The 18502-nt window shown below is 44.0% G+C and overlaps 2 protein-coding genes across 5 annotated transcripts in view; both read left to right on the top strand.

Moving 5' to 3' along the window:
* Positions 1 to 5283, top strand: part of OGT (O-linked N-acetylglucosamine (GlcNAc) transferase) — a 77322-nt gene extending 72039 nt beyond the window's left edge. For both annotated transcript variants that reach the window (XM_084639999.1, XM_084640000.1), the window contains exons 20-22: positions 742 to 994; positions 2615 to 2738; positions 4255 to 5283. In XM_084639999.1, coding sequence (XP_084496125.1) covers positions 742 to 994; positions 2615 to 2738; positions 4255 to 4429 — 552 coding nt within the window. In that variant the 3' untranslated portion in view covers positions 4430 to 5283. The remainder of the gene's footprint in view (positions 1 to 741; positions 995 to 2614; positions 2739 to 4254) is intronic.
* A 1394-nt stretch (positions 5284 to 6677) lies between these two features.
* GCNA (germ cell nuclear acidic peptidase) overlaps positions 6678 to 18502 on the top strand; it is a gene marked incomplete at its 5' end in the record, with an annotated part of 54501 nt that continues 42676 nt past the window's right edge. The window contains 7 exons of one of the 3 annotated variants that reach the window (XM_084638959.1): positions 6678 to 6895; positions 7078 to 7216; positions 9575 to 9629; positions 12392 to 12438; positions 12837 to 12900; positions 14179 to 14252; positions 15020 to 15475. In XM_084638959.1, the coding sequence (XP_084495085.1) occupies positions 6866 to 6895; positions 7078 to 7216; positions 9575 to 9629; positions 12392 to 12438; positions 12837 to 12900; positions 14179 to 14252; positions 15020 to 15475 (865 nt within the window). Of the gene's footprint in view, positions 6896 to 7017; positions 7217 to 9574; positions 9630 to 12391; positions 12439 to 12836; positions 12901 to 14178; positions 14253 to 15019; positions 15476 to 18502 lie in introns of those variants that run through there. The other 2 variants (XM_084638960.1, XM_084638958.1) reach the window with 2 other exon arrangements.

Raw genomic sequence — 18502 nt, forward strand, 5'->3', positions numbered from 1 at the left:
TCCCACAATGTTGTTTGCTTGTTTTGCCAACAGTATTACATTGTTGACTCATATTTAATACTGTCGCAAAACAAGCAAACGTCATTCTGGGATGTATTAGCGGGGGTGTTGCAAACAAGACAAGACAGCACTGATTGTGATGCCTCAGCTGGAGTGCTGTGTGCAGTTCTGGGTACCACAGTTGGGGAAAGATGTAGGGAAGTTGAGGGAGAGCAACAAAACGGACTAAATGTCTAGAAAACATGACCTACACATCAAGATTAAACAAACCCAATTTTTTCAATCTGGAGAAGAGAAGACTGAGAGGGGACCTAAGTCATCAAGTACATAAAAGGCTGTTATAAAGAGTGTGATAAATTGTTCTCCTTAACCCAGTGGACTGGACAAGAAGCAATGGGCTTAAATTGCAGTAAGAGAGTTTTAGGTTAGACATTAGGAAAAACTTCCTAACTATCAGCGTAGTTAAGCACTGGAACAAATTACCTAGGGAGGTTGTGGAATCTAAGTCACTGGAGGCTTTTAGGAACAGGTTAGACAAACACCTGTCAGGAATGATCTAGATAGTACTTAGACCTGCCTCAGTGCAGAGGACTGGATTAAATGACCTATCGAGGGCCCTTCCAGTCATACATTTCTGTGATTTCCTGCTACGATTGGCTTGTTCTGATCTATCCAGGAGGGTGATGCTTCTGAATGTTTTTAACACACTTACCCTTTATTTTCTTCCTGGTTTGGTTGTAGATTCTGAAGCGAGTTCCAAACAGCGTATTGTGGCTGTTGCGTTTCCCAGCTGTAGGAGAACCCAATATTCAACAATATGCACAGAACATGGGCCTTCCCCAGAACCGAATCATCTTCTCTCCTGTTGCCCCCAAAGAGGAACATGTGCGGAGGGGCCAGTTGGCTGATGTTTGTCTAGATACTCCACTTTGTAATGGGCACACTACTGGAATGGATGTACTCTGGGCTGGGACTCCCATGGTTACTATGCCAGGTAATGTCTCAGGGAAACAAAATTGTAGTCACATGGTGACAATTCATACTGAATGTAATTGTTATAGACCTTCAATCATGGAGCAGGTCCTCAAGGAATCAATTCTGAAGCACTTAGAAGAGAGGAAAGTGATCAGGAACAGTCAGCATGGATTCACCAAGGGCAAGTCATGCCTGACTAATCTAATTGCCTTCTATGGCGAGATAACTGGCTCTGTGGATGAGGGGAAAGCAGTGGACGTGTTGTTCCTTGACTTTAGCAAAGCTTTTGACACGGTCTCTCACAGTATTCTTGCCAGCAAGTTAAAGAAGTATGGGCTGGATGAATGGACTATAAGGTGGATAGAAAGTTGGCTAGATTGTCGGGCTCAATGGGTAGTGATCAATGGCTCCATGTCTAGTTGGCAGCCGGTATCAAGTGGAGTGCACCAAGGGTCAGTCCTGGGGCCGGTTTTGTTCAATATCTTCATAAATTATCTGGAGGATGGTGTGGATTGCACCCTCAGCAAGTTTGAAGATGACACTAAACTGGGAGGAGAGGTAGATACGCTGGAGGGTAGGGATAGGATACAGAGGGACCTAGGCAAATTGGAGGATTGGGCCAAAAAAAATCTGATGAGGTTCAACAAGGACAAGTGCAGAGTCCTGCACTTAGGATGGAAGAATCCCATGCACCGCTACAGACTAGGGACCGAATGGCTAGGCAGCAGTTCTGCAGAAAAGGACCTAGGGGTTTACAGGGGACGAGAAGCTGGATATGAGTCAACAGTGTGCCCTTGTTGCCAAGAAGGCCAATGGCATTTTGGGCTGTATAAGTAGGGGCATTGCCAGCAGATCGAATGATGTGATCGTTCCCCTCTATTCGACATTGGTGAGGCCTCATCTGGAGTACTATGTCCAGTTTTGGGCCCCACACTACAAGAAGGATGTGGAAAAATTGGAAAACGTCCAGCAGAGGGCAACAAAAATGATTAGGGGTCTGGAACACATGACTTATGAGGAGAGGCTGAGGGAACTGCGATTGTTTAGTCTGTGGAAGAGAAGAATGAGGGGGGATTTGATAGCTGCTTTCAACTACCTGAAAGGGGGTTCCAAAGAGGATGGATCTAGACTGTTCTCAGTGGTAGCAGATGATGGAACGAGGAGTAATGGACTCAAGTTGCAGTGGGGGAGGTTTAGGTTGGATATTAGGAAAAACTTTTTCACTAGGAGGGTGGTGAAACACTGGAGTGCGTTACCTAGGGAGGTGGTGGAATCTCCTTCCTTAGAAGTTTTTAAGGTCAGGCTTGACAAAGCCCTGGCTGCGATGATTTAGTTGGGGATTGGTCCTACTTTGAGCAGGGGGTTGGACTAGGTGACCTCCTGAGGTCCCTTCCAACCCTGATATTCTGTGAATCCTTCTTGTTTTTATTTTGATCTTGTATATGTAAATATCTAGTGTGAAGAGTTCATAGATAGTAAAGAAATTAGGTGCTTCCCAGTTCTAGCTAGTGAGCAGGCTTTCCAGAACAGATAGTCTAGCAACCTCCCCTTGTGTGTTTTCTCAGGCAGGAGAAAAAAATTAAGTAAACTGTAAAGCATCAAGAAGTACTGGTTATCACTTTCTTTTCTCTTTTTACAGGAGAAACTCTTGCATCACGGGTTGCTGCCTCCCAGCTTACTTGCCTTGGTTGTCTTGAACTTATTGCTAAGAGTAGACAAGAATATGAAGATATTGCTGTGAAACTGGGAACTGATCTAGAATAGTAAGTAAATCCAGTTTTGAGGATGAAATGAAGATCTAGAATAGTAAGGCACCATTATTGGGGATAGTGAGTGTTAGGAAGCAAAATAGAATAAACATAAACAGCTATAAGCAGTGAGGCATGTCATTACTTTCGTTCTACTGAACTTATTCTGACTGATAAAGTTACCAGCTGTTAGTTACCTTGGGAGCTGACTGACCTCCAGGGTTTTGAAAAAGCCACTAAACTGCTTTGCTGATGAGGAAGTAAGGTCTGTGCTCGTTGGAATGAGGAACTGGGCTAGAACTCATATCCACAATGTGTCCTGAGGGAATTACCTCCTCTTATCCTCCCTGGTTTAGCTGCCTGCCTACTCTGTTGGGGATCTAGGATCCTCATACCAGGAAGCAGCAGAAGGGAGCAATATATGCCTTCAATAGAGGCCAAGGTTGGAGGCAAAGGGGCCGGGGGGGGGAATTCTTTCACAGACCCCAGAACTCCATGCTGAAGATAGTGGGTGGGATGTGTGTGACAGGCTGCCTTCTCAGGGAGGGCTGAGCTCTTTAAATAGCCATAATAGGAGCTAGGAAGGCAGATGTGGAAGGGAACTATACTAGAATGGGGTGTGGCATGTTCAGATGGGTGAGTATCATGAAGTGCCCAAATTATGCACTTGTCCTCCCTAAAAATACTTGGCACTTTACATGTTCAGATCACTACAGAATCATTGACTAGCCCTCCCAGCATTGAGGAACGCTCAACATATTCCCTATGAAGTAATTCTAATTTTACAGATATAGAGACTGAGATTGAGCATCATGTGCAGGATGTCACACTGCGATATCGGCAGAGCTGGAATTCGAATTTAGAACTTCCTTAATCCTAACCTTGTAATCACTGCTCCTGTTCACACTGCCTCTTGGTAGTGTATCCATATAGTCATTGTTAATGGTCTGTGGGGTTAAGGATGGACCAAATGTATTGAAATTAGACATGGGCTTTTTTTTCATAGAACTTGTTTCCCCCGTTTCTCATTCCCTGTGGAGCTACAGAGTAATAAAGAACCTTCTGTCTGGAGATTACTGTTTACTTTGTGAAGCTGCTGGGAGGGAGATAGGAATGCTGATATATTGAACCTTCTGCAGAAAGTAAACGCAAACAAAATGCATTTTCACTTTCCTTTCAGAAAGAAAAACCTAGACTGAAATAAAGGGGCACTTGCAGTTGAGGAAATTCCATCTGATGGGGCTGTAATGAAGGGTTGGTGGGTCTGGTTAATTAGCATGTAGCAGTACTAATACAAATGTCCATAGCATTTTCACCTACAATGAAAAAGTTGAGTTTCTGTGAAGTTGACCATTTCACACTGGGGAAGGAACAGCAACGTGGATTTTGAGTAGGGGATGACAGTAAAGGGATTTGCTGATGCAATGGTGTGCTGAGAGTTCTGGGTTAGTTGAGGTAATAGATCACAATAGCTGTTTGTTCCTTTGTCTGCTTCTCATCTGACTGCTTGCTTTTAACGCTCTTTGTGTAGCCTGAAGAAAATTCGTAGTAAAGTCTGGAAGCAGAGAATATCAAGTCCTTTGTTCAACACCAAACAGTACACAATGGAACTGGAGCGGCTTTACCTTCAGATGTGGGATCACTACGCTGCTGGCAACAAACCAGACCATATGGTTAAGCCAATAGAGACCAATGAATCTGCATGAAGGACTCTGTGCCCACACAACTCTCCCAGAATTGAGCCTCTCAGACTCCTCTGCAAAGGAGATGGGAGCTAAAGACAGTGCATTTCTACTTAATCTGCCTGGTACTCTGTGGCTGAAGTGATACATGATGGTGATTTAAGAGCACAGACAGACATACTTTGTGCATAATGGGGAGAGGCTGTAGAGATTGGGAACTTCCTATTCCATAAGGAGTTTGAAAAAGATTGAGTTGGGCACATGTGCTGTATGTTTGCAAGGCCTAGTACTTGATGGGGAAAGTATGAACTGTCCATCCAATTGTGATTTCATGGATTGATTCAATCTTCCTACGAATTTTTCTCCTCTTATGTGGATTGGGAATTGGAGCTTTTTAATGTTTGATTTCAGGTGTTCCTGTTGGTATATGTGCGATTCTTCCATGACATGATTTCCAACTAGTGAGTGTTGCTCCCTGCATTCACTTCTTAACTGTGCAGATTGAAAGGGCATATTTGCTGGTGTAGTCTTTTTACAGGTTTTATAAACCACTTGAGCCTATATCAGCCTTTTAATGTTTGACCTCCTGTTTTGGAACTTTCTGTACTGTGTTGATTTAGATGAGAACTCAGTGCTTGGTTTAAAAAAAAAAAAAGATTCTCCTGTATCTCAGCTAATTGGCTTGGTGATGATAGCTCCTATTCTGTTGAAAAACAAAATTGGTTTAAAATTAATGCCCCCAAACTGTTTAAGTAAACAAACTGGTGCCAAATACAAATCCTTCAGGAATGATTGTTAATTATGTACAGAGGCACAGTCCTAGGTACTGTAGCAAGGACTTTTTTAAAATAAAGCTCTGGTTTGCCCAGTTTGATCTATTTGACCAGCGTTTCGCCTTTACTACCCTTTCTGTGCTGCTGTCAAAACAATGTTCTGGGCTGCTGGCCTTTTACCTTCCTTTCTATAGCTTGGTTTTTAAATAGTTCTATTCATTTCAGCAGAAATGAAATCCCAGGTAAGTATAGATTTTCATCTACTAAATATCTGCATCAAGTATATTAATTCTTGCAGTATAATAAGGATCACCCAGAAAGGCTTTTTTCTTAATGTGGGGGTGTCATTATCTTTCTCTCACTGATGTGTGGTAACTTGGAGGCCATGAGCTGTATGTAAACTCTGATGCTGAGTTTTGTATTGAACAAGCATGAATTAAGTAATTTTGTTCCTAAATCTGTGCAGAGGGTCATGGACTACAGTTTAAATAAACCAATGCCAGTCTTGCTAAGTGTGCTACACATATCTATTCAGTAACAGGTAACAATTTGTCTTCTAGTGCGGCAACAGAGAACTGTGTTCAAAGTGCTGCTTTTGATGCACCTTTTATTTAAGTCTCAGTTGATGCTTTTGAATGTATCCTAGGTGATGAATGCCTTAGTTTGCTGGTAGATTCTTACTACCTGCTAATACCTGAGCAAGAAATCTTAGGTGTCATTTTCTAACCAGAAATGACACGGTGGGTGAGGTAATACATTTTATTGGACCAACTTCTGGGGGTGAGAGAAACATTAGAGGGTATGTTGACACAGCACCAAAGAACCGGGGGCTAGCGTGCACCAGGGGCTGTTTTGTTGCTGTGTAGGTGCTCAGGTGGTAAGACCTTTCCTCATGAAGAGGAGTGCTATGTCAGCTTCTCTCTTTCACTAACAGAAGTTGCTCCACTAAAAGACCGCCTAGGCCTATCATGGCTACACTCCCTCTCCATAACCAGCGTGTAATTATAAATTCTACTCTTTAAAAGCTCAGCCTTATCGCTTTGGACAATTGAAACTACCTAGTTTAAACCCATAAAAATACCTTAAGAAGTGATGCTGCAAGTTACGACACCTGCCCCAAAGCTGAACTAAACCATTTACCCTTCGGGGGACGTGCTCGCCCTCGGTGAGACTTGCTGCGGGTGCCAGTTGAGCGTTGTTCCTGGCGCGGGATGTTGCTGCTTTCACTGCCGCTTCGCTTATTGTAACAGGCTTTTGTTTCCAGCTAACTGCCTAATAAAAAACACATCTTATGACTACAGCTAAGATCACTGCAGACAGCGTGTTTTTGTTGTACTCTCTGGCGCCAGCGGGAGAGCTTCGCCGCGGCGGGGCCGGGGCAGGCGCGCCCATGGGTCTCCGCGCGGGAAGAGGCGCCGGGCGCGCGCTCAGAACCTGCGGGGCCGGGGGAGGGCGGCCGCGGGGCCCTGGAGCCGGTTGCTGGCGGGGACGGGGTCGCAGAGGGCCGGGCCCGCACTGGCAGCGGCCGCACCTGCGGGGCTCATCGGGGAGCTGCGGTTGGACGTGGAAGCGTGGCTCCCCCTCGGCGCATGCGCGACCAGACCGGGAGGGGGAAGTACCGCCCCGGACGTGGCGGGGGCTGAACAGAGCGGCGGGCGGTTTGAACGGCCGCGGGTTCCGCCCGAGGATGGCGCGCGGGCCTAGGCAGCGCGTCCGGGTGAGTGCATTGCGGGGTGAAGACCTGTCGGGGAACAGCGCGGGGGGAGAGGCGGGCGAGGGGCGGGAGCCAGAGCCCTGCCGGGGAATCTCGGGGCGCGAGCCGGGCCCTCCTGTAGGGGCATGAGAAGCAGCTGGGCTCGCTTGAGGGCTGGGTCATCCTCCGTTGTTTTCCCCTTTCAGCTGGGAGCCCCCAGACCCTTGGTCAGCATCCCTCAGGTCTGTAACCTTGGTCCTGATGGGGCCTCTGAACAGAGACGATTACTCTTGTCCTCCGACACAGAGGATGAGACACGGAAACCCCCCCACGGGACTGGACAAAGTAGGTGATTTTGCAGGATTGTTTCCCATACCCAGCCAGCTTGCGAGGGGCTGAGGCAGTTGTGAGGGAAGCGAGGGCAAGAAATTAAGCGTTGCGGTGGGCGGGGCCAGTGTGCTGGAGAGGGCTTACAGAGTGCAAACCCTTAGGGAGTATCACCTCAGGCTCCAGGCCTTTCTCCTCTTGGGAATCTCTGTGGGTGAAATCAGCTGAACTGCCTGAGGTTCCAGGCAGGGGTTCATGCAGACCCTTAAACAGGCTTCCTCAGCTTCAAGACCCTCTTCTAGGTTCTATAAACTGACCTTGGCACTGCCAGCACTGTGCTTAAAAAACCTATATTACAAATGGGAAAAAGGGGCAGTAGATCGCAATCAATATAAATTAGAATTTATGAAGTATAGAAACTGGATAAGTTTCAGAGTAACAGCTGTGTTAGTCTGTATTCGCAAAAAGAAAAGGAGGACTTGTGGCACCTTAGAGACTAACCAATTTATTTGAGCATAAGCTTTCGTAAGCTACAGCTCACTTCATCGGATGCATACTGTGGAAAGTGTAGAAGATCTTTTTATACACACAAAGCATGAAAAAATACCTCCCCCCACCCCACTGTCCTGCTGGTAATAGCTTATCTAAAGTGATCACTCTCCTTACAATGTGTATGATAATCAGGGTGGGCCATTTCCAACACAAATCCAGGGTTTAACAAGAACATCGGGGGAGGGGGGGTAGGAAAAAACAAGGGGAAATAGGTTACCTTGCATAATGACTTAGCCACTCCCAGTCTCTATTCAAGCCTAAGTTAATTGTATCCAATTTGCAAATGAATTCCAATTCAGCAGTTTCTCGCTGGAGTCTGGATTTGAAGTTTTTTTGTTGTAATATCGCAACTTTCATGTCTGTAATCGCGTGACCAGAGAGATTGAAGTGTTCTCCGACTGGTTTATGAATGTGTTAATTCTTGACATCTGATTTGTGTCCATTTATTCTTTTACGTAGAGACTGTCCAGTTTGACCAATGTACATGGCAGAGGGGCATTGCTGGCACATGATGGCATATATCACATTGGTGGATGTGCAGGTGAATGAGCCTCTGATAGCGTGGCTGATGTTATTAGGCCCTGTGATGGTGTCCCCTGAATAGATATGTGGGCACGGTTGGGAACGGGCTTTGTTGCAAGGATAGGTTCCTGGGTTAGTGGTTCTGTTGTGTGGTATGTGGTTGCTGGTGAGTATTTGCTTCAGGTTGGGGGGCTGTCTGTAGGCAAGGACTGGCCTATCTCCCAAGATTTGTGAGCGTGTTGGGTCATCCTTCAGGATAGGTTGTAGATCCTTAATAATGCGTTGGAGGGGTTTTAGTTGGGGGCTTAAGGTGACGGCTAGTGGCGTTCTGTTATTTTCTTTGTTAGGCCTGTCCTGTAGTAGGTGACTTCCCCTATTTCCCCTTGTTTCCCCCCCCCCCCGCCCCCCCCGACCTCCTCAGACGTTCTTGTTAAACCCTGGATTTGTGCTGGAAATGGCCCAACTTAATTATCATACACATTGTAAGGAGAGTGATCACTTTAGATAAGCTATTACCAGCAGCAGAGTGGGGTGGGGGGAGGTATTTTTTCATGCTTTGTGTGTATAAAAAGATCTTCTACGCTTTCCACAGTATGCATCCGATGAAGTGAGCTGTAGCTCACGAAAGCTTATGCTCAAATAAATTGGTTAGTCTCTAAGGTGCCACAAGTACTCCTTTTCTTTTTGCAAACTTGATAAGGGAACCCAAATAAATTGGGAGGAAAATCTATGGCTGACTGTGTTAAGGAGTTTAAATATATCAGGAAGGAAAGGAATCCTAACCCTGTTCTAGATGGAGACAGTAAAATTGCTAATGATGTAGCAAAGGCAGAAGTGTTCAGCAAATACAGAGTGAAACAGGTTGATGTATTAAGGCTATTTTTAGCCCCACAAATTGACTTATTTTATTGGTAATCGACCAATGAGAATCAACCTTTCCTTAGGAAAATAACTAAAAAGTACAAATGCAAAACAAAATTAAAATTGATTATTTAACTAATGTTTCTTGCTTCCTGATTTAAATTGCTTTTATTTAAATCAATCCATCCTGTTGGAAGTGGCTACTGAGTGGAAGATTAGTGACTGATAAGATAGTATATCCTCTCTAAAGTGGGATCTCCTTGTTCTGTGTGCTTAGCACAATGGGGTTCGACCTAATGACTAGGTTAGGCACTACAATTATACAAACGGCTTTCCTTGAAGCTGAGTTTCCTTGAATAACTCCTGACTTTAACCTCCTTGAGGCTTCCCTCTTTGTGCAGTCCTATCTGGAAAGATGATCTGTTCTGTTTTCGGTTTAAGTTATAAAGACCAAAAAGAAAGTGAATGCAGAATGCTGGCGCACGAAGGATGACAGGTGAGAAAATTTTGAAAGAGATTAAAGGCCTGGTCTCTCATCTGTTCAAAAGTTATATTTTACTATCTTTACTATGTGATTATAAAGTTGTCTGCAGACTTGCTTTTATACAGATCTTTGTCATGTTCTTATTTTTTCTTTAAGACCTTGTTTTTCTGTTTGGAAGAGCTTCTGCATCCTTCTTCTAAATCTGAGAGTTTGTGTTTTGGGTTTTTTTTAATTGTTTTTTAAATACAGAACACAACACCTAGTGGCTTTGAATGCCAAACCCAGTCTTTGTGGGAGACTGGGGCACAGATAGGACCTAGCAGGCTGAATTTCAGTCCAAATACTCTGATTTAAGGTGTTGGCTTTGACCTGTAAAAGGCTGCCTATTTGAGAGAGAGCCACTCTCCATGTCATGAAACCATAGGACTGGAATGGACCTCGAGAGGTCATCTAGTCCAGTCCCCTGCACTCATGGCCGAACTAAGTATTATCTATACCATTCCTGACAGGTGTTTGTCAAACCTGCTCTTAAAAATCTCCAATGATGGAGACTCCACAACCTCACTAGGCAATTTATTCCACTGCTTAACCACCCTGAGAGTTAGGAAGTTTTTCCTAATGTCCAACCTAAACCTCCCTTTCTGCAATTTAAGCCCACTGCTTCTTGTCCTATTCTCAGAGGTTAAGAAGAAGAATTTTTCTCCCTCCTCCTTGTAACAACCTTTTATGTACTTGAAAACTGTTATCATGTCCCCTCTGTCTTCTCTTTTCCAGACTAAACAAACCCAATTTTTTCAATCTTCCCTCACAGGTCATGTTTTCTCGACCGTTAATCATTTTTGTTGCTCTTCTCTGGACTTTCTCCAATTTGTCCACATCTTTCCTGAAATGTGGCACCCAGAACTGGACACAATATTCCAGTTGAGGCCTAATCGGCAAGGAGTAGAGCAGAAGAATTACTTCTCGTGTTTTACTTACAACAGTCCTCCTAATACATCCCAGAATGATATTTGGGCTTGTTTATTTTGGCAACAGTGTTACACTTTTGACTCCTATTTAGCTTACAGTCCACTATGACCCCTCAATCACTTTCCGCATTACTCCTTCCTAGGTAGTCATTTCCCATTTTGTATGTCATACCACCATAGTTATGATCAGCAGAGACATTCAAGCAGGACCTCCCTTGCTTAGAGAATGCTCTACTCTTTTTGAAATACTGGCTTTTGAACCTATTCTCCCCATCCTTGTTCCATGTATAATAAGGCTTATCTGTTTACAAAAGCTTTTGCCAGAAGCTGATGTTACTGTGGAAGGTGAGTTTTGCTCCGTGATGCCACTGGGTTAACTGCTGGTTCTAGTTGAGGTTTTATTTTTTTTTTTTAAATTTGTCTCAAAGGACCCTGGACTACTGCGCTGTATGATTGGGGAATGACTCATCCTACGGTTTAGGAAAAGATGGTATAGAGACCACTCTTCCAGGTTGAATTTTTAGCTCATCATATGTTGGCAAGTTTCTGAGATTGACATTAAATTTTCCCTTAAACCATACTGAAATCTTCTTTGAAGCATTTTCTCTTTCCATAACTTCAGAAATAAGCAGTTGGAGTTCTTATCCACTTGAAATGTAAATAACTGATTAGAGCTGATTGAAATTGGAGGGGAAAAAAAATTGCAGAATATCTGTCAAAAATTTAAACTGAAATTTTCTGACCAGTTGTGATCTTGATCTGTGTAGTGTTGTCTGTCCATCTGTTCTTCTTTGAGGAGTGTCCTTATGGGTGCTCCCCTGAAAGTGTGTCAGTGCCCCTGTCCTTCTAATCAGAGATTCTAGATAGCAGTGTACGTTCGGCCCGCACATGCACTCACCCTCTCTTGAGGCTAACTAGCGCTGCGCAGGTGAACAGCCATTCTGACAGCAGGGAGGCAACACTGCATATGCTGGACATTAGGAGAGCTCTGGCTTTTTATCTGGACAGGACTAAGGACTTTAGGAAGTCTCCCAAACTCTTCCTTTAATTTGTGGAAATATCCAAGGGGTCTGCCGTATCAGCGCAAATACTCTCCAAATGGGTCTCCAGCTGCATTACCCTCTGTTACCCCTTGCACATAACCTGCTGCCTCCATCAGGGATCCACATGCACTCCAAAAGATCCATTTCCACATAGCTCATGTTTGTTAAAGATGTCCCCATCTCAGAAATCTGTAGGGCAGTGACTTTGGCTTCTGCCCATACTTCTCCAGATCATTACACAATTACCTGGTACTCTGTCTTGATGCCATCTTTGGCTCCACAATACGATCGTCAATAACAGATTCCACTCTGAAGCCCCACCCCTCCATGGGGGATACTGCTGTGGAGTCACCTACAGTGGAGCACCCATAGGGACGCTACTCAAAGAAGAAGAGGAAGTTACTCATCTTGTGCAGTAACAATGGTTCTTCAAGATGTGTGTCCCAAGGGCGCTCCACAACCCGCCCTCCTCCCCTCTCCTTTGGAGTTCTTGCCAAGGGGCTCTGCAGTAGAGAAGGAACTGAGGGTGGTTTGCCTGCACAGCACTAGTTAGCCTCAAGGAAGGGAGAGTGCATGTGCGGGCCGAATGGACACATCTACCTAAAATCTCCGATTAGAGGCTCTGGGGTGCAGATAACACCTATAGTGGAGCATCCATAGGGCAACACATCTTGAAGAGCCACCGTTATTGCACAAGATGAGTAACTTCCTCACCTCTGAAGAGGCTGTGTTCCTCACATCTGTTTTGTGCTTTATTTTTCAGGTCTATTCTGCCCTTTTCTTCCAGTAGTGATGAAGAATTTGAACTATGTAAGTAAAGAGTGGTTAGAATGTTAATCTTGCTTTCTCAATGAGAGTTGAGAGGATGTATTCCTTGTGGCTGCAAAGAATATGATTTTCTTCTGGAATACCTTTTTACAGTGAATCTCTTTGTTGCAAAGCCTATCCTTTCTCCCAAGCCTTAAGGCAGGGCAAGGGTTGAATGATGAGGGCGAGGGTAGCCAAAGAACTGCTTCTGCTATGAAAAGCTGAGAGTTTTAATTGTGAGATTAAGTAGGGTCCTTGTTCTAGAGACATTTGGATACTATTGGTAAAATAAAAGTTGTAAAAAATGTTGTTTATATATGCCCTTAAGGCATGCAATGGGATCATTTTTAGAAAGCTAAAATAAATTTCCTGTAATGTAATTCTCTCACATTCTGATTTAGTTTTATCTAGAATGAAGACTCCAAAATCCCTAGCACATCAAGTCTCTAAGAAACAAAATAGCAGGTGGGTCCTGGAATTATTGAATTGTCTACAGTTAGTCAGAGAGAGACTTTTTTGTCTAATGCCTGGCAGCCAAAATGTCCCATTAATGAGTTATTTTGAATATGGAAAAATGAATTAGATCTTTTCTCATTTGCATAGGATGTCATCATTGTCTGGAGGATTGGGCACAGGTTTAGAAGTCAACATTCTGAGTTCTAATCCTGGCTCTGCTGCTCATTCCAAGTGTGGCCTTGGTCACATTGCTTCTCTTGCCTGTGCCTTAGTTTTCCCACTGTAAAATGAAGATCAATAACTCATAAGGCTGTTTTTAAAACTAAAGTTTTTACAGCACTTTTAAAATGTAAAACATTACATAGATGTGAAGTTTTGTTATTTGGAGGCACACATCTCACTATTTTGTTACTGTTTTGGAGCACTGTATAGCTTGTAATGGGATATAATAGAAGATTAGGGTTGGAAGAGACCTCAGGAGGTCATCTAGTCCAACCCCCTGCTCAAATGGAGCCTTTCACCTCTGTCACCAGTTTCACTGCTAACTAGATTTTGGATTTACAGTTATTGTCTGGCAGTCATTAGACCACTATGTGAAGTGACTTGGTCTTGGTGAGTTTTGTAAAGGAAGAGATGTCCATAACACTCAATCTTTGCTGGCTCTGGTACTAATTTATTCCCATAGCTGGCAGTTTTGGTGGAGGCACCAAGTGTTGAATGATTCATGGAAACAGAACTCCCTTTTTACCAGTTGAAGTGATTCCTGCAGATTAGGAATGAGGCATATTAGTGGGAGTGGAGTGTGGGGGTTTGCAATGTGGCAGCCTGTACACTGTGGATTTTTATGGATTGAGGATTTAACAGTACTGACAGCTTTGCATCTTTCACAAGTGCTAAATTCACATTAAAGGCAACCTTTTTGGTCAACACTGTGATTTTTTAAGTAGAATTTTATAAATTCTATCTTTATGATTCCATATCTGTATCCCTCATTCTTGTTCCTGGATAAAATGATGATGGTCTGTTTCAATATCTGAACTTAGTTTGCAAGCATGTTCTCATCTCTTGAAATGGAGTTCTGTCTTTTGCTCAGAAGTTTAATGATAAAATACTGACAAAATGTAACTGACAATGAAAAGTTATGTTGAGAGAGTTTTTCAGTGGTAATGGATATTTCCAGTGAATAACTTAGAACACTGCACCAGGCTGCTTTATTGTCAGCTTTACCTATATCAAGACACAAGTCATTCCTGGCTTCCTTTGCCTCATTTTATTGTTTATCTACAGTTTGAATGAAATCATCATTGACTCCAGGGAAGACTTCTCCAATTTTACAAGAAAGAATGCAACAAGCAAGAAGGGTAAGTAGCCATCCAGCAACAAAGAGGGGACAAAAGTTTTAGCTGGGTGGAGAAAGAATGCTTATTCTTCAGAGCTCAAAATTATTCTTTAGGAAAAGCACAGAAATAGCTTTGGAAAAGTTTGGTCCCTTTTAGAGTAAGATAACAGGACAGGTTCAATTCTGTTCGCTGGATTAATTCTCTCCTTCCTCATTCTCAATTTCCCGTTCCTCCATATGATCCTTCCCTTTTTCTTCTTCCTTCCTGTTATGCTTGTTTTAACACCGGGATATCAATATCTTCACTTGTGGTACTCTTTAAAGTCCTTTCCATATTTGAATCTTTTACTTATAAGAAAATCCAGCTGCCAAAGGCAAGTCTTTTCTCTTCAGTGCCCTTTCACATGCTGCATATTTAAGAAATAAAATTGACCATATAATCAGCTAAATACAAACTCTTATGTGTGCATAACTGCAGAAGCTTTCTTTTATCAGAAAGAGTGGCTGTAATAAAGTGTTCTCTAGTTATTCTTATCTTGTATCAGACTGACTTAAACCCCTTTTGCTGGCACAAAGTAGACCCCACATACATACCTTTTTGATTATCATCTGCAGTGCAACTGGAAAGTAGTGTGATCCTGGGTGTGAATGAGCATGGGTTGGAGGAAGTTGCTAAGATACCTTTCTCTGCCTGGTGTTTTCCTGTTTTCCAAAGGCTCTGATTAACTTACATTAAAACATAAATGCTAAAGTCTCTGAAGTCTTTGAATTTTTCTTTTTGAATTGTAGTAGTGAAGAATGTTCAGACCCAGAAGAAGCCAGTGACTTCTAGAAAGGAAAACACTTACTCTCAGGAATGGCTGTATCCAGAGATTTTAAGTGACAGTAAAGATGATGATTCTGTTTTCATTAAAAGTACATGGTCTGAACACTGCCAAGAAACTGAAGCGAGGGGCTTGAAGGACAACCTGCATCACATACAGCAAACTCCTTCACAAAAACAGAAAGAGTTTGATATTTCCAAATATAGTCCAAATTCATCTCTTGATGGGAAAGAGAGAGATTGGGAAGAACGTGCAGGGAACAACACTCAGACCATGGCACTACGACATAGTGCAGCATTAGGGCCAGACAGCTCAGAGGATGAATTTGAATCTTTAATAGAGCGGATAAAGAAGCGAAGCATACCACTGACTCCAAGTTTAACTTCAAACAAAACCACTCTATCCCAATCAGCAACCACAGGTAGGTGAAGTCATTCTTTATTTCTGTATTCTTAATCATGTTTATTCATGAAGTATCTTGTGCAAATGGCTGGCAGTATTAACTGCATAGTTTTAAAATTGTGTAGCACTTCTGACATAAACAGGACTTATGACTCATTTTTGCAGAATGTTCAGACATTAATTAAATGAGCATTCTGAGAATTTTAGTTCTTCTAAATTTAAATTATCAAGGACCTAAAATTCTTTATTTTTGTCCATTATTTTCATAGTTATAATAAATTTTAACCTTCAGTAATAGATTTTTAGTTTGGAATTTAATTTTAAACTTTCAACAAAATCAAAGCTAACTAAAAAAATGAAAATCAGTTTCCTACGCATATGACAGGAATTGACATACAAAATTCATTTTAAATGATAATTAAACTCCTTTAAATTAGAGCAGTCAAATATTAAAGATCAGGTGTTAAGCTATACAGTTATTTAGAGTTACAATTCTGCAGCTATTCTGTGTTCTAAGATGCTTTTGTTTCAAGATGTATTTTTAGTTTGTCAAGAATTCACAAATCAGCACTTACCCACTTATTAACCAACTATAACTTAAACAAATCTATACCCTCTCCTCTTCAAAAGCCCTTAAAATAGATATCTGCAGTGTACCCTTAAAGTTAACAGATAAAGGCAAATGGCACACAAGATCAGCCTCTCTCACCCAGGGGCTATGATGGGGAATTCTCTAGAGGATACTGGCAAGATTGGAGGTGCCACCGTGAGCAATGCAGTCATATTGGCCTTCTCTTAGGTATTACCCTGAATTTGAAAGGGCTGAAGAAAGGCAGCCACAAAAGGAGCCTTCTCCCAAAATAGTTCAAGTTAAACTTCTTGCACCAGCAAGGTCTCGTTTGGATCTGCTATGCTCTCGGGTACTGAGGGAACGGTCTCTTTTATTTGTCAACTGGAAGAACTTGTCAAATCTTTGGATGTAGTTAGTATTTCTATTGCCGTCTATTCATATAGGGTCCTTTCTCCCTAATCACAGGGCAATGCAGTTCAAGTAGTTACTGATAATACTACTGCAATATTTCACAAGAACAAGCTGGGGGACCACATTTTAGCCAGATGGACAGAAAGGTTATAGTTCTGTGGGAGTAGTGCATAGTACACTAAATTGATTGTATAGCTTTCTGCCTACATACTTGCAGATTGATGAGCAGAGACGTACATGATCAGCATAAGTAGTTGCTCAAGAACTTGGTAGCAAACATACACTTACTGTGGATGTTTCTGGAAACAGACCTGTTTGCAACAAAATATATCTCCAAATGTTGAGCTCCAGAATAGGACAGGCAATCAGTTCATCTTGAAGGTGTTTTCTTTTAGAATAGGGAGTAAGATTTCTTTGGTCTACACACAATTCCTCTAATTCATAGAGTTCTTAGGAAAATCAAACAAGACCAAGCCAAAATTATTCTAATTTAGGGCGCCTGAATGACACAACAGTAGTTCTTCTTCAAGTGCTTGCTTATATCAATTCCAGTTAAGTGTGTGCGCACGGATGTCGGGAACTTTTCCCTAGCAGCTACACATTGGGCCGGCTGTGGAGCCCCCTGGAGTGGCGCCAATATGGTGCTCTATATATGACCCTGCCGGCCTGACCCCCCTTCAGTTCCTTCTTACCGCCAGTGACAGTTGTTGGAACAGTGGTCTCTTGTTCGCAAGTGCTACTACACCCTAGCTACTCTATTTATCTCTAGTGTTAGTTATCTGTTATCTTTAGCGTTAAATATAGTCATTAACGCTTGAAGGGGTTTTCCCGTTCAACGAGTGCACCGTTCTCACTCCCCGGCCACCCATAAGAAGCAGGCCACGGAGAAGCCCCCAAAAAGACCCAAGGTGGTAGTCGCACCCCCGACGGGACACGGTGCAGACCAGGGACATAAGGCTGACAGACCTCCCAGTTGGCCTCGTCCTCCCCAACCCCCGCCTCCCCGGGAAGCCCTGTACCACCAGACTCCCTGCAGGTGGAGGAGGTTACACTGCCTTCCACACCCGACACCTTTGAGGCTACCAGAGGGCTCATTGAGATGACGGCGCCCAAGTCTCCAGTCTCGAGGCCTAAACCATCTCAAGCCCCGGCACCATCAAGAGGCAAACCGGCAATCTTTGGGACATCTGCCCCCAGACCAACATCTCCACACCACTCTGAGTCCCGGCATCGCACCCAGATTCCGCGCCGGTCTGACTCACGGCTCCGGTCTGACTCGCGGCACTGGTCTCTCAGCCCTGATCCTTGGAGCCACTCCCGCTCGAGGTGGTCATTGGCTGACAGGTCATGGTCCCGCTCAAGGTCTAGGTCAAGGTCTGAGACCCCACAGCACCACTCGAACCGACACTGCTCCCCATTGCGGCACCGCACCTCTCCGCAACACCGTTCGCGAAACCGCTCTGTGGCATGGCACCGTTCTCCATCGCGGCACCAGTCGCGGTCGCACTCCTGTGGCCAGTCTCCACCAAGACAAAGTCCAACATCTCGGCACCAATCAATCTCCTGGTACTGCTCTCCACAATGGCACTGCCAATCACCATCTGGATCTTGCTGCTCCGTATGGTACCCATTCTGGCTGTCGGGGGACCGCGGCACCCCCCCAGCACAGCGTACTGCCCCTCCTTGGGCGTCTCGCTCCCAGTCACCTTCCCCCAGGTTGGGTAGGGCATCAGGAGCATCGGAGACACCCTGATCAGGTCTGGGCAGTCTCGGATGTGACTCTTCAGCACCCACTGGCAGCCCCAGTGGCAGTTCGAGACTCCCTGGGCATATCACCAAGCCCAGGGCGCCCCTCCATGCGTCCCTCCGCCTTCATGTTCTAGGTCCTTTATTCCAGAGGCAACCATTAGTCATCCTTTTCTGGACCCCACACAAACCCTGGATCCAGCCCCACCCTTGTGGAGGCTACACCCAGTGCCCAGGAGGAACTGGAGCCAGTGGACCAAGGGGCTGTCTCGGACCCGATTCTGCCGGTCGCTGCCTCCTCATCTTCTCCTGATGAGG

This window comes from Lepidochelys olivacea, assembly GCF_965140295.1.
Source record: "Lepidochelys olivacea isolate rLepOli2 genome assembly, chromosome: 9".
NCBI lineage: Eukaryota > Metazoa > Chordata > Testudines > Cheloniidae > Lepidochelys > Lepidochelys olivacea.